Below are 15,775 nucleotides of genomic sequence, written 5' to 3'. Positions count from 1 at the left end.
GATATGTTGGTTACAAATGCACTCCGAATAATAATGTTGCTGACACATTGCTGTCAAAAATGGTTGTTTTCCAAATAAAGACAACGCAAACATTATATAAATATCTCAATATGAAGGGGATCTGTTGGTGGAAAAGAGATTATTTTCACATCTATTTTATTTGGTATCTTAAGTGACGCTTTCGGGACTTGACAGGCACATTAACATAAAGAAGAAACATTTCCGTGTAAATGCGTTTGTGTCGCCAGGCAGTAGTTTGCATTGTAGCCACACCATGACGCTGTGACTGAACTGTGATTCGTTTCAAACCAAACAACACACTCCTATTTCGGAGCCAATTCTATGTCCTGAACTTGGTCTATCAGGCAGCGGCTTTTCCAATGATTCGACGTATAAAATAGCCGTGTTACGTCTTCAGATACCCCTGCGATACTAAACTGGGGGAAAATACATTTCAGGGACCGGAAAACCGCGGTAGCGTTCCCAAAAGAAACAAAATGGACTCTTGAAACTACACAGCGTTACAGTCAATAATTTTCAGAGGTTATCGGAAGCACCACTGGGACCTACGATTATAAGATTAGTCTGGTCACCGAACAGGTAATATAATAGTGACATTCAGAGGAACGGTGTATGTTTCCTGGTAATATTATTTCCAGCGGACTAAATCGGCGCTGATCTGCTTGCTGAGTATTGGTTGAGAACGCAGCTGTTGTCCGCTTAGTTAGCTCAACAGTGGCTATCCATGACACTACACTTTATGAATTTGGAACAAACCCATCCCGTGGTTGAACGTTAATGGAGCTTTGTCAACTAACCGCTTTACGATTGCAATTGACCTTGCCTGGTATGTGTCCACGACAATGTTGCGATACTAACAACTCCTACAAAGTAAATCGCTCTCGTAACGTAAATTGAAAGGCCCATTTGAACCTTACATAGCTAGCTGCTGCTCCGCTAGTTAGCATCGAACCCATTTAGCCCCTTGTCTCGGCTTGTTCGACTATAAGGCTAATGATACACGTTATAAATTGATTCATTAACGGTAAATGTTTATCATGTGGTTCCAACCACATTATTTGCAGTAGCACAACAGCGTCCGTGTTCAATTTGCGTGTTTAGCTCTATGTATGTAAACTAAGCTATTGATGCCATTTTATGACTTCCACCTCTATTCATGAAAGTCTTACATTGAAATGAGACAGACCACTCGTCTGTTATGCAGTATATACATGTATGTTCCATAGACGGCTTGGCCGTTTCGAGGGAATTGAAATGCTGATTTGAAGTTTGGGGTTTTGTAATCTCTAATTCACCGAGCATCGACCTGGAATATTATGACAACAAATTGTACTGTTGCCACTATATTACAGTTGAATTCAAAAGATCTAGAATGAGGCTGTTTCATTTAGTGAACCACAGATTTTTTTTAAATCACCTGATTTGTCAACAACAGTGACCACTAACAATTAAAATGGTTCCTGTGGATTTTGAAAAAGTCCCTAAATTACCAAATGCCACATTTTATTTCTAATGCCGCCAGAAAAGTCTTGAATTTAGCTTGTATTAAGATGTAGACACCATGTCGTGAACCATTATTACATATAATAATTGTGTTTGATGCAGCATCTAAATCTTGCTGGAGCCTGGAGAATCTTCCCGGACCTCCTCCCCTTCTGAATCAATGGAAGGGTCTGACAGTTCAGAGCAGAATGGCAGTGACCAGCCCGAGTCGCAGCGCAGGAGGCAGCTCGATCGTCTTGGCAGAGAAGAAGCCTTCTACCAGTTTGTCAACAATCTCAGTGATGAGGACTACCGTCTCATGAGGGACAACAATCTTTTGGGCACCCCAGGTAATATTTGATTTCATGGGTAGTTGATTTCACTGATCAATTGGTCATCTCAATTTCTAATTTCTGATGTTTAATCCAAAGGTTGGCCTAAGGCTGCCTAAACATTTTGTTCCGTATGTCCAATAAGTAATCTGCTGGTTTAGGTGTCAGTGGCTTGATTCAAACCACATGGTTTAAGTGACAGATTTCCCAAAAAGGGCTTGGTTTAGTTTTGTGTCATAGCAACATTTATTTCTTTTTTATAGATTTAAGGATTCGACCTTAGCAAAATATGCCAGTCAATCACAGTTTTTCAACTGTTAGTGTGAATAAGAACCACTGAGTCATCATGGTTAGACAAGTGTGCACTATTTATGTGATCATCAGTACTCCCCCCCCCCCCCCCCACTCTCTCCACAATCAGTTAAACTTTTTTTTATTTTTTGCCTGTACTATGGGAAGATGGTGTTAAGCTCAAGAAGCTTGGTTTTCACACTATGATAAAAATGCCACAAGTTTGGCGCTCTACTGAAGACACCAATCCGTTTGTGTCCCAGGACAGTGGGAGGGAGAGTATAAGTTTGGAGCATCCTTTAGCGGATCACCCTGCGAGGCGAGGGCATTGACTGGACAGTGGCATGCCCTGGTAAGTCGAGGTCTTAAGCATTGTCCTGTTGCTGTGCTTGAAAGAAACAAAACAGCTCTACAGATGAGTATTTTTGAAAAGACTATGGCAGTGTTTCCCAACCACTGTGCCGCGGCACACTGGTGTGCCGTGAGAGACGTTCAGCTGTGCCGCGGGACTGTCCAATATTAATTACGGAGCGCATTGTAAACAGGATCGCCAAACCACTGGCCAGTTTGCGCAAGGCCTGGTCAGCCACTTGCTAATCGTGCATGTGTGGAGAATCGGAGAATCTTGAGATTTCATATTGTGTCGATATGATTGTATTGCATCGGCACATATTCAGTTTATGTGTGTGTTGCTGTGTGCTTTTGCTAACAGTGACAGACACTATGACGGTTGTGGTGCGTTTGTGGTCCAATGGAAATCAGAGAATGCAGTTCAACCGGAGAACCTGGATTGGTTATTTTTCACATACGTAAAATAAGCAGTCAAGTCGAGACTCCTCGACTGTGATAGCCACTCAGCTGCTGTCAGAACAGCAGAGCGTCTTTAAAAGTGACTTTGTTCTTATTGTTGCAATATTTACAGACCTAGTCTAAAACAGTAAACAGAATCACGTTGATTCTTTTATTTTAATCACAATCACTTTAAATAGTTTATTTCTTACACCGTCTAAATCCTTTTTAAAAAACTGTCACTTTTATTTAAAAAAAGGAATACAATTTAAAGAATATTTAGTATTTATTTCTATTAAATTATTCGACTCTCCATACATATATAGGAATAGGACTCTACATGTTTCGTTGTAATATAACTAATTTTAATATAGGAGCTTAACAGATTTTTGTTGGCGGTGTGCCGCAAGATTTTTTCCAATGAAAAGGTGTGCCATGAATGAAAAAAGGTTGGGAAACACTGGACTATGGGATGAATTTGCAACTCCTTTGTCCTGTGTATTTATTGCAGTATGGCACCTCTAGAAACGTTGCGACTTACAAAGAATGGGGCAAATAAATGGAAAATGGATTTGTTCACTGTTTAGGTGTTAAGTGTTTCTGATTCTATTTCTGTTGTGGAAGACGATAAAAGGTTTTGTATTCTGTTGGAATATGTTTCTTCAAAATTTACTGATCTTTGGATTTAAGTGCAAAACGGTGTGCACGTTAGTGTCTTAGTCGCTGTTTGGAATGAACAAATGACATTGCCTAAGGGAATTATGAGCTTAGACAAAGAGCAATTCGTCTGTTTGATAACATGCTCTTCTTGTGTTTGTAATTATTTTCCAGGGGAGGCAACCGAGGACGAGTTGTTCAGTAGACTTCAGAATATCAAAAATGGTGCAGAGCAGCAGAGTAACACGCCTCGTACCGAAAATGTGGAAGAGCCCATTGGTAACTTTTCCTTTAAAATGTAATTGGTAATATAGAGATGAACTTGAAATGTTTTGACATCTCTCTCTAAATTGTAGAACAACCAGAAACCTCAGAAGACCCTGCGAATGGAGATAGTCTCCTGGAATGGCTGAACACTGTGAGGCGCACAGGCAACACAACCAGAACTGGTCATCGTGGAAACCAGTCATGGAGGGCAGTAAGTCAGACCAATCCAAACAGTGGAGACTTCCGCTTCAGCCTGGAAATCAGCGTGAATCGCACCTTAGCTGAGCAACAGGCAGCTGCCCAAGGAGAGCAACAGCCTACGGAGTCTCAAGAAGCGGAAGGAAATGCAGAACCACCCGTTCTTATGGAGACAGGAGTGGTGGAAGAACCAGTTGTTGAGGAGATGGCTGTCGTTGTAGAGGCAGAACCTGAGCCTCAGCCAGAGCCTGAGCCCGAGCCTGAGGTGCTTGTTTCGTATGAGACACATGGAGAACCTCCCATCTCACCAGTTGTCGTGCCAGTTCAACCTACGCTTTCCGTATCCCTACGTAGAGGACACAGAAGGGCTCGCAGCCGCAGTTCGGAACCATGCAGAACCCGGGCTCGTACAGCCAGAAGCCGTTCCCCTCTTCGATTAGATCAGCTCGAAGAGCTCCCCAATCCCCGCTTAGCGCAAATGTCTCAAGGCCCCAGCACCGATATCAGCACTCCACCCGTGCCTCAAGTGGAAGGTAGTTCTCGGACTCGACAGCATGTTGTTTCTAGGCAAAGTGCTGCTGAGAGGGATAGTCCGCAGTCCCAGCCTGAAACTGAACAAACGCCTGAGAGCCAAAGTGTTTCCTCTAATGAAGGAGAAAGTGGCGTCGAAGGGGGTGCAACGGGACGACGTCCCCCTACTATCATGCTTGATCTCCAGGTGCGTCGCGTGCGTCCCGGCGAGTATCGCCAACGGGACAGCATTGCCAGTCGGACCCGTTCGCGCTCGCAGAACTCAAACAACACATTTCTGTATGAAAGTGAGCGTGGTGGATTTCGTAGGACTTTCTCCCGCTCGGAGCGCGCCGGTGTGCGAACCTACGTCAGCACAATTCGCATCCCTATCCGCAGAATCTCGGATGCGGGTTTGGGAGAGGCGACTTCAATGGCTCTCCAGTCTATGATTCGACAGATCATGACGGGCTTTGGCGAGCTCGGCTACCTCATGGATTCAGACTCTGATTCTTCCGATTCCAATCGTGCAGCCAATGCATCGGCAGATTTGGCTGAAAACTCCAATAACCCCGACGCTAGCACTCTTGAGGCTCCCGTTGTTGACGAACCACCCGCGGTCACCGGTGTCAGGGCAAGGACGGTTGAGACCGATATGGATGAAGGACTTGCCGCTGCTCCACCGGCACCCGGCGGCCGGGCTCGACCTCGACCGCCCATCAACCTTGAGGAGCCAAGCTCATTGCCCCTTCTTCGATTGGCTCACTTCTTTCTGTTAAATGATGAAGATGAGGACCAACCCCAAGGGCTGACCAAAGAACAGATCGACAACCTCGCCATGCGCAACTTTGGCGAGAGTGACGCCTTGAAGACTTGCAGTGTGTGTATAACGGAATATGCGGAAGGAAACAAGCTCCGTAAGCTTCCTTGCTCTCACGAGTATCATGTGCACTGCATCGATCGCTGGCTGTCAGAGAACTCCACCTGCCCCATCTGTCGCAGGGCTGTTCTGGTGTCTACCAATCGAGAGAGCATAGTGTAGTTCATGGCAGCCTTCTCACACAAATGATATTGTAACCCAAGTTCAAAGAAAAGAGTCATGGTTGAAATCTATACCATCCATTCCATTTGCAAGTTTAGCTTGATGTAGTCACCAGTTTGATTTGGGTTGACCCACGCTGGCACAGGCGGAGGTTAGGGTTGCAGTGGTAGTCTGGTTGTCGGATACAATGCGTATACATTTTCTTTCCAACGAAGAATCTACCTTTGTACATCTTTCTCCTTCCCAATTAATCTTTATTTCCAAGTTGCATATTAAAGAATGTTTGGAAGTTTTAGCTACAGTCATACAGTATAGAAAAGATCGGGTACAACGTGCGTTATACCTGCAGTTGGTTATTGTGCATGGAAATTGGCTTACCATTGCAACCCTAGTCTGGACCCTAGCAACGTCAATAAACTTCACTATTACAAATCTAGTTTTCACCTATACAAAGTTAGCCCCACACTGCGCATGCTGTTTGAATCTTAACCCCCTAGCGACTGTTCAGTTTTTGCACTGAATCTAGTTGTGTGTTTGTGAGAGAGAGAGCCACGATTCTCAAGAAAAAAAAACATCTGTTCATAAAATCAGTTCGAGCAGCTCAAACTGCCCCCCTTTTGTTCGCTCCAAAACAATGCCTTATCTGCCATAAAGTCTGTTGGTAAAGTTCAATTACTCCTGGTCAAAGTATTAGCTGTAAATAGGCTTGATTTTGAGTCATGCTTTGTATTAGTGGTCTTATTTTTGGATTGTAAATCATCTGTGAGATTCGGGGTTTATTGGCCAATGTTTGTGTCTACTAGGGCAACCCTCAATTTACATTCAAACAGATTTGGGATCAGTCTACCAATTTTATGCAGTGATTGTTTCGGCCAAATGAGGACATTGCTGCTCTGCCATTTCATGTATACACAGCCATCTGTATTAATTATGGCATGATGTACATGTGTAATTGTTTTATAAAATGCAGTACGTAGATGCTTGTTCAGGCAAAAAGAACATAGAAAACAGGTCACATAAAATACGGGATTTGTGTAAATTTGGCCAATACAAAAATCTCGATCCTAGGAGTTAAGAGATGTGTCATTGTCTCTATTGGTTGTACATATTGGTTTAAAATTGTGCTGTTGACATGTTATTGTTCAACATGTTACCAGTACTGAAAAGCATAACATGCTTGGTTTCTGTGTCAACGGTTCGATTAGTTTCTAGTCTACTTTCATACAGAGCGAAATGCGATGCGGCTCCACCGTCACAATTCAAGATGGAATATTCACAGTAATTTGCAAACTTTTTCATCACACAAAAACTGTTAGAGATTTCCAGCCTCAGATGCCCATTACAGTGTGCAATAAATGCAAAAGTCAAAGGACACAGACCAATTATGCTATCATCAAATCTGTTGTCAATGGTTGCATTCACTAATAAAAATTTATCGCCTTATTAAATGTGTTGAAATTTCTATTTTGGAGGATTTCGGCATTGATGGCAATATTGATGAACAATAGCACAGGCAAGGAAGTGGAGGACAACATTCCACTCATCCAGGTCTTTGTTATCACACTTTGTTTTGCAGCCATTGAAAATTAATGCAAGATTTTGTCATTGTTGAAGACCACAAACTTGTGTATTAAACATGTAAACCATATGTTCTCTTTTAGGCCATGCTTGGCCTTGTTCTGTGATCCACCCGATTTGACTGGGTTTGAATGGAAACTAACTGCTGAATTAAACAAGTTATGCCACTATTTCATCGTAGGTATCGAGTTTGTGAATATTGTCTATGTGCAGGCTCACATTGCTGAGGTTAAAAGGGGCAATTTTTACATTGGGACATAGATACAGCGCAATCAGATCATACGGCATACACATGTACGGTGCTCTGAAGATCAACCGAAGCCTCTCCAGCTCTACTTATGGTTGTTGGTGTGTTTTCAAGCAGCCTGCTCTCCATCGAATTGCATTTACCCATCTGATCTTTTTCTCCATTGAAAGTTCTCATTCCGGTTTTGTCCCTTTGGAACAATGCAATTAACCTTGCACGTTCAGGGAAAATGGGAAGTATTGAGCCAATGGAAACATGAGGAAAACATGTAAACTTAACATTGGAAGGCCAGAGGCAGAGCTGATATTTAGTTCCCAACAGTCAAGTTCTGAGGCAAATGTGCTAAACTCTATCTGCTGTGACATTCACGTTTTTTTCTTAATTTATTTAATTTATTTTCATTTTATTTTACATATACAGTAGAAACTGGCTATTTGAATTGGAGGATGGGGCCTGCCCACAAATAATGAAAAAATGCGCATAATTGGGGGAAAATAACGAGATTTTTTTTTTTCATCTCCGTGGAGATAAACCACGAATAAGCATTATCCACGAAAAACGGGGATTGGCCACATCTCAGTGTTAATCACCAAATGATTCCCGAGCGCGGCACCGCTGCTGCTCACTGCTCCCTTCTCCCCCAGGGGATGGATCAAAATCACATGAGGATGGGTTAAATGCAGAGGACAAATTTCACCACACCCAGATGTGTGTGTGATGATGATCATTGGGACTTTTAACTTTTAATAATAATAATAAAATACGTGCTATTGTTGATGATCAAATAGTTGAACGGATGATAACAATGTGTGCTAAGCCAGTGTTTTCCAACCTTTTTCGAGTCAAGGCACACTTTTTTTATTGAAAAAATCCCGCGGCACACCACCAGCTGAAAATGTGAAAAAAACAACTAATATTTACAATATAAGTGTTATATTGTTATTATAAGCTTTTTTTTAACATTGAAGAATGACGTTGAATCGGACATCTTGAATAGTAATCAAATAAAAACAAAGACAAAAAGTATTTCACAATCGTTCATATTTATTTTCACTCAGTGTGAAACCTGGGCCTGTTTGGATAAACACAGAGCAGATATCCTGGCAGGAATCGATGAAAGACACACACGAAGCTCTTCCTCCACAGCTCTAAGTCTTTCTCTGTTTTTAGTTTTTACAGCAGTCGGGTTGAAAAGCTCACCTCACACAGATATGTTGTGGAAAATGGGAGCAACGTCAAAATAGCTTTGTGGGCCAGCATGGGGAACTCCTTGGCAGCTGCCAACCAGAAACTGTCCAAAGGTTGATCAGCAAAGCTTAGCTTGAGACCACGATCTTGTTTAAGTTCAGTTAGTTCCTCCTGCTCCTGTAAAGTCATGTCCTTTCCAACAGCTGATGCTGAGCTAAATGGGTCCCTAACCCAGTCAAGGTACGCTGTGGTGGCTAAAGAGAAATAAAATGACATCTTCTGCTCAAGAATTTTCAAATGTTTAACTATTATCTCACACAGTGCAGCAGTATTAACATCTCGCCATTTCTTGGTGAGTGGGAACATTTCAAGATTGCCACGTTCCACATGTTGCTGCCAGAGTTGCACCTAGGAACGGAATCCATTTATTTTATCTGTGCTTGTAAGCAGGTTTTCATTTCGGCCTTGCATTCGTGTGTTCAGTTCATTCAGATGATAAAAAATATCTGCCAGGTATGCCAGCCTTGCACACCACTCATCACTTGCAAGCAGCTTTGCGTAATCGGACCCCTCGTTTGTCAAAAACACTTTAAGTTCCTCTCACAGCTCATACACACGGGCCAGCACCTTGCCGCGCGACAACCATCGGACCTCCATATGAAACAGCAAGGCTTTATGCTCCGTTCCCATTTCCTCACATAAAGCCGCAAATATGCGAGTTTTCACAGGTCGTTACTTTACAAAGTTTACCATGCACACAACATCATCCGACACAGGAACGAGGTCTGCCGGTAAAGTCTTGGCTACGAGGGCTTCGCGGTGTAAAAAACAGTGCGTAATGATCACATCTTTTCACCACATACCAAGCACAATGGAGTAGGTGCCGTTGCATCTCCGGTAAAAGTAAATCCAAATCAAAGATAGTTTTCGTTGTATTGCCTTGTCTTTGCTTTCTTTTTACCTCCACTCATACTAGGGCCCTCATCTGGGTCCGGATTTTGTCCATGGCCCAGTACAGTGTCAGCATTTTTTCTCTTCAAAAACTTCTCCGTCACTTTCACTATCGACTCCGTCTCGCTATCCACAATGACAACGTCGCCGTCAATGCTGCCTGCCGCTGCATCCATGCGTCACCAATTTTCTCGTCTGCAAGCACAAGGCAAATCGTTAACTGCTGCTGCCACCTTCTGATATGGAAGAGTCCTACATGATTACTCTGCCGGGCGCTACACCGCACAGGCACACAAATTGGAGAATTTCCCACGGCACCCCTGACAATATTTTGCGGCCAGTGTGCCGCGGCACCCCGGTTGAAAAACACTGTTTTATTGTATTTTTTTTCAGCATGGCAGTTGGTCAAGAATGTTTGTAGTTTAAATAATTATAATTAATTTGTTAATTTCAGGCAGTGATGCACTTTGAATCTGTTCTGTTACAGACTCAAAAACAATGCTATTAATAAAGTTATTCTTTATTGTAAGTTGATCTTTCTTTTATATTTATTTTTTGTTTTATTTAATGTTAATAAGGGTACAAGCATGGGGGTGTGAATTTCTTTTTTCTCCCTGGGGGGCATCACAGAAAATAATTGAGAAGCACTGACTTCGTGTGATATGGCTGCTGTTAGAATTTGTACCCTCTCTAATTTTGCTTGGTGAGGGGGGAACTTGCTACACTTGGTTAAACCACCCCCAGGAAGACACAGAAAAAGTGAGTTGATTGTTAACAAAATTAGCTGAAAAATAAATCAAGTCCAAATAATGAATCAATTTATATTTAAAAATGTTACAATAATTTTCCATTTCCAAGTTTGCAGACCAACTGTAATACCGCCACGGACCACTGGAGGGCCGTGGACCACCAGTAGACATCCATCCAGCCATTTTCTGTACCGCTTTGTCCCCACAGGGGTAGCGGGCGTGCTGGAGCCTATCTTAGCTGTCATCGGGCAGTAGGCGGGGGACACTCTGAACTGGTTGCCAGCCAATCGCAGGGTACACAGAGACGAACAACCATTCGCACTCACACATAAGAACACTTCAGAGTGCTCAATCGGCCTACCAAGCATCTTTTTGGGATGTGGAAGGAAACCGGAGTGCCTGGAGAAAACCCACGCGGACACGGGGAGAACATGCAAGCTCCACACAGGGAGGGCGGGAGGTGGAATCGAACCCGCACCCTCCTAACTGTGAGGCGGACATGCTAACCAGTGCACTACCGAGCCACCTCCACTGGTGGACAGTCGCTGATAAAAGACATACTGATGACATAAGCACAACTCTAGGCTTCTAGAAAAGGCTACCACTCACAAAGAGCCACAAAAGAAAACCAACAAGTGCTACAAGTTATAAGTCATCAAAGGCAAAGCAACAAAGACAATATGCAGGGACAAAAGAAAACTAACTACAGGCCAGCTGGTGAGAGGCCGAAATAATGTAAATTATGTTAATGTCCTAAATGATCCAGAGGTCCGCCACACAGCCCCCCTTAATACCCAGAAGAACACTTCAAAACACACAAAAAGCCACCACAGGGTCCACCAACCAACCGGTTTAAAGGCAATGTACAATGACTTCATGCAAAACACTACCGCTTTTTCTCTATAGGCACCACCATAATCAATAAAAAGTGAATCCTTAGCGGTGCTACTTTAAGGGAACACAAAAGCAAAGATGGTTAGAATATAGCCCATTTTATGTATTTTATGATGAAGAAAATGAAAAAAGTTAACATTTTCTATTTTATTCATTAATTTTGGAGAAATAATTGAACAACTAATTACTCAGGAAATGCCCTCTTTTAAGGAGAAATATAGGAACACACCCCTCCCCTCCATGTCTTGGTTGATGTCATTGAGGGAAGGGTTCACAATTTCCCCCATTGGAAATCATTGTACATACATGGCTTATAATGTCAAAATGACCCTAAGCCTCCTCGCTGAGCGGCTTGTTGGCTGATGCGTTCCAAGGCAAGCCTCCTTGCTGAGCAGCAAGCGTAATTTTTTCATCTTCCTGGAATATATGTACATTGATTCTTTCTTGTAGCGTATTTCAGCGTACCCAGCCACAACACGTATATTAGGCATTTTTGCTGCCTTAAATGTTAAAAAATACTGTATTCCAAAACAACAGAACGTTGACTAAGCATAGTAAGCAAGCCAGAAAACAATAACATGCCTTCGCTTCCTTCTCTGACATAGTCAGGCTGATGTGTCAATCAAGTTTACTCCACCCAAAACATGGGTCTTAGTAGTGATGGGTCGATGAGGACTCATCAAGTGTTTCGACACATCACCAAACTGTATTGATACTGTGTCGATACTGTGTCACTGAGTGCTGATACCTGCTGGACTTAAAAATACTACAGGCGACCTAGTTGACACACTCAACTGACACTGATTTGATGACCTAGTATATACATTAGTTAATTTAAGTAATTATATTTTATATTGTATTCTTTCACATATTCATTTAAATCTAAAATATATTTTCTTTTTTGTTACAGTCAATCAATAATGTGAACATGTATCATAACATGAAAATCTAAGTGAACGTGTTGTGAAAGAGGATGCTTGTGCACTGGGATTTGTTTGTTACAATTTTTTTATTTAAAACAATAAGTGTTTCCAATGTTTTGAAATTTAGCCTGTTGTGCTTTTTGGACACAATTTCTCCAGCCGTTGAAAACACCCGCTCACACGGCACAGATGAGGCTGGAGTGCAGTGTAATGAGTATATTGATTGTCCCAGTATCTGACTTGGGTCTGCTCTATAATTCTTGATAACTTCGAGGGTGGAACGCAAAAGATCAAATATTGTTTTGGCAGATTTATCCCGTTGACAATGCGCTTCCTTCAACAGATCTTTGGCGCGCTTCCTTGACAGGCGATGTTAGGGTTGATAGATTAGTTTGATCCTATGCTTATGTTGGAATGTAACCTGTAATACTTAACCAAATGTGTCCTGTCTTATCAAAGTAGTAGAACAAAGTGCTAACATCTTTTGAACTGATTGACCAGCTGCAGAGGAAGCAATCAAAGTTGTTCTGTTTACACAACATCGTAAAACAGCCCCCTGCTATGCTTTGACCAGAGGCTTCAACCCCATCCTGTTCACTCTCACCCCCACCCTGTTTCTCGCAATAAAAATGCTCTTGCAAGAGGCCTGAGTCAGACCTCATTCGAGCATCGCTGTATGCACAGCGACGAATGACTCTCCACTTGTAAGTGCTTAAAAGGGCATACTTTCTCCTGTGTGGTTCTTGCAAAATAAGTTAGAGTGAGCACCACTCAAACATTTTGGTGCCGTGACCCGGATCCCTCACATCCCCACTGCTGGTGGACAGAGGACAACGTGCTGCATTGTCGACAAGCCAGCGTCCATTAGGAGGCCCTGGAAAAGAAAGATCTGGGAAGGAAATTCTTCGCTGGGCCAGCATCTTAGGTCTGCCTTCGTCTGACAACAGTGGATTGACAGGATCCGGAAGTGCAACGAACCAGGGGACAAGTAAGTAAAAGCCCTAAAGTAAAATATATGAAACACGTAAAAGTGCACAGGAAAATATACAAGTAAATAGGCAGGACAGAAGATCTTAAGTCTTGTGGAAGGAGGGGGTGTTGTAGAGTCCCCCTCCGGATGAAGTGGCTCTTCTGGAGCAGTGGTTCTCAAACTGTTTTATATATTTTTGTAAAATCTCACGTACCCCCTAAAGTACCTCCGTGTACCCCCATTTGACAACCACTGTTATAAAAAGTACTACTTCGCGTTGGCAGGGCTGGGTAATAGGACTGCTGTCTTTAGTTCCCAGGGAAGGAGGGGGTGTTGTAGGGTCCCCCTCCGGATGAAGCAGCTCTTTTTTTTTAAAGAGGACTTCGCGTAGGCAGGGATAGAAAACTTGTGTGGTTGAGAGAGTGACTGGTAGGATAAATTGACGAAAGAGCAGTACTAGCAAATAACACAGGCAGGAAATTTGTTGAAAGGTCGATTTAAACCGGCATTGAGGATCCTCAAAAGAAAAATTTTGAAAAAAAATTGTACAAAAGATAAAAAGGTAAAGACCCAATGATTGTCCCACACACATCTGGGTGTGGTGAAATTTGTCTCTGCATTTAACCCATTCCAATTCATTTCTAAAGGTAGTTTAGCAGCGGAGCTGCGCCCGGGAATCATTTGGTGATCTAACCCCCCAATTCCAACCCTTCATACTGAGTGCCAAGCAGGGAGGCAATGGGTCCCATTTTTATAGTCTTTGGTATGACCCGGCCGGGGTTTGAACCCACAACCTTCCAGTCTCACTACCACTAGGCCACTGAGCTAAAATACCAAATTAAGATGGGAAATAAAAACGGTACATCTCTAGCTCTTGAAGGAGATGAAAAGTATATGGCGAGTAGATTTCTTAATTGTATGCAATACATGCCGAATTGGAAGAAAAAGTATGGAGCAGAAAGAAAGTTGATTATTGAAATGTGGAAGAAGTGGTAAAAGTTTTGGAAGAGAGTGTGGCTGGGAAGAAAAGTAATTGAGGAAAGAAAAGAGAGAGAATTGAAATGTGCTAGAGTGTGGTTGAAAGCTTCACAAGAGAGAAGAGAACAAATTCAAGAGACAAAACATATAAAGATGAAAAGTGATGAGGTCACAAATGTTTGTCAGACCAGAATACAATAAGGCCCCAGTGCGCAGGTGCAAGGCCGCAGCTCAAGCAAAGGGGCAAGAGGAGCTTCCGCTCCGATGCAAATCCATCCATCCATCCATCCATCCATCCATCCATCCATCCATCCATCCATCCATCCATCCATCCATCCATCCATCCATCCATCCATCCATCCATCCATCCATCCATTTTCTGAACCGCTTAGTCCCCACGGGGGTCGCGGGCGTGCTGGAGCCTATCCCAGCCGTCATCGGGCAGTAGGCGGGGGACACCCTGAACCGGTTGCCACCCAATCGCAGGGCACACAGAGACAAACAACCATTCGCACTCGCACTCACACCTAGGGACAATTTGGAGTGATCAATCGGCCTACCAAGCATGTTTTTTGGGATGTGGGAGGAAACCGGAGTGCCCGGAGAAAACCCACGCGGGCTCGGGGAGAACATGCAAACTCCGCACAGGGAGGGCCGGAGGTGGAATCGAACCCGCACCCTCCTAACTGTGAGGCGGACGTGCTACCCAGTGCGCCACCGAGCCGCCCCCGATGCAAATCATGTATCCAAATTTAAAAGACCTGAAGACAGCAAAACGTGTCATTGTCAGATTATTAGAAGATTTTCTAGATTATTAGAACTCCTGTACATTCAAGACGTATGACAATGCTGATTGTATGCCCAATGACGAATGACCAGAGATAAAATTGTGTGTGCACACTAAAGTTAAAATTTGCAAATCAAGTGGTAAAGAAATACAACTTGCTTCTAAAAGATAAATAAAGAATTAGAATGTGCTGTCCTCGCGTGTGTGGGCGGGAACCAGCTCATGATCGACTGCAGAAAATGGCCAGCCTGTGACAATTCATTGGTGACGGGGCCCCACCCCTCGCGCGCGAGAGCTGTGCATGTGTGTGTGTATGTGTTAAAATGATGAAATTGGCAAAACATTTAGGGCAAAGAAATTTGCTAGACTGTGGTCTATCCAATTTGCACCGCAAAACAGAAAAAATTTTGAAAAATAAAAATGAGAGGAAAAGAGAGAAATCTGTTTGCGGGTAGAAACTGATCCACACTAGAATAGTGAAATTCGGAAAAAAAAAAAAAAAAACAGAACATGCTTTCAGGAATTGGATGAGGCAAAATTGTGAATTTAAGACATTTCACTGCTACATTTAATAGGAATAATTGATTCGCTGTGTTATAAGATTATACAAACTTCTATATGTGAGTTAAATCCGAGAGATTGAGTTATGAATGTTGTGTGGAGAGCTTGGATAAATTGAGACCAATGTGATGGAAAGACTCCTTTTTGGAGACTGTGTGAGGTGCAAATGAGCAAGGATGAATGATTGCCTGAATGAAAGGAAAATACAGGTTGAATGGTTGAAGTTGTTGGAGACTACTATGGAAAATTAGTAGACCGACTTTGAAGAAAGAGTGATTTTGAGTAAGTTAAATGCTAAGAGAGAGAGAGAAAAAGTTGCTTTTGGATTGCTAATTAACTAGAGAAAAAACAGGAGAACCA

At 42.8% G+C, this 15,775-nt stretch overlaps 1 protein-coding gene across 1 annotated transcript; it reads left to right on the top strand.

The window, feature by feature from the left end:
- Positions 1 to 382: 382 nt before the first annotated feature.
- On the top strand, positions 383 to 7,337 carry rlim (ring finger protein, LIM domain interacting). Its single transcript, XM_049746990.2, has 4 exons — positions 383 to 600; positions 1,627 to 1,853; positions 3,747 to 3,851; positions 3,929 to 7,337. Exons 2-4 carry the CDS (start codon positions 1,685 to 1,687, stop codon positions 5,587 to 5,589), a joined length of 1,935 nt encoding a protein of 644 aa, XP_049602947.1. The 5' UTR covers positions 383 to 600; positions 1,627 to 1,684; the 3' UTR covers positions 5,590 to 7,337.
- The last annotated feature ends 8,438 nt before the right edge of the window (positions 7,338 to 15,775 follow it).

This window comes from Syngnathus scovelli, chromosome 1, assembly GCF_024217435.2.
Source record: "Syngnathus scovelli strain Florida chromosome 1, RoL_Ssco_1.2, whole genome shotgun sequence".
NCBI lineage: Eukaryota > Metazoa > Chordata > Actinopteri > Syngnathiformes > Syngnathidae > Syngnathus > Syngnathus scovelli.
Note: the sequence above shows the minus strand (reverse complement) of the source record. Positions and strands in the feature narration are given on the sequence as shown.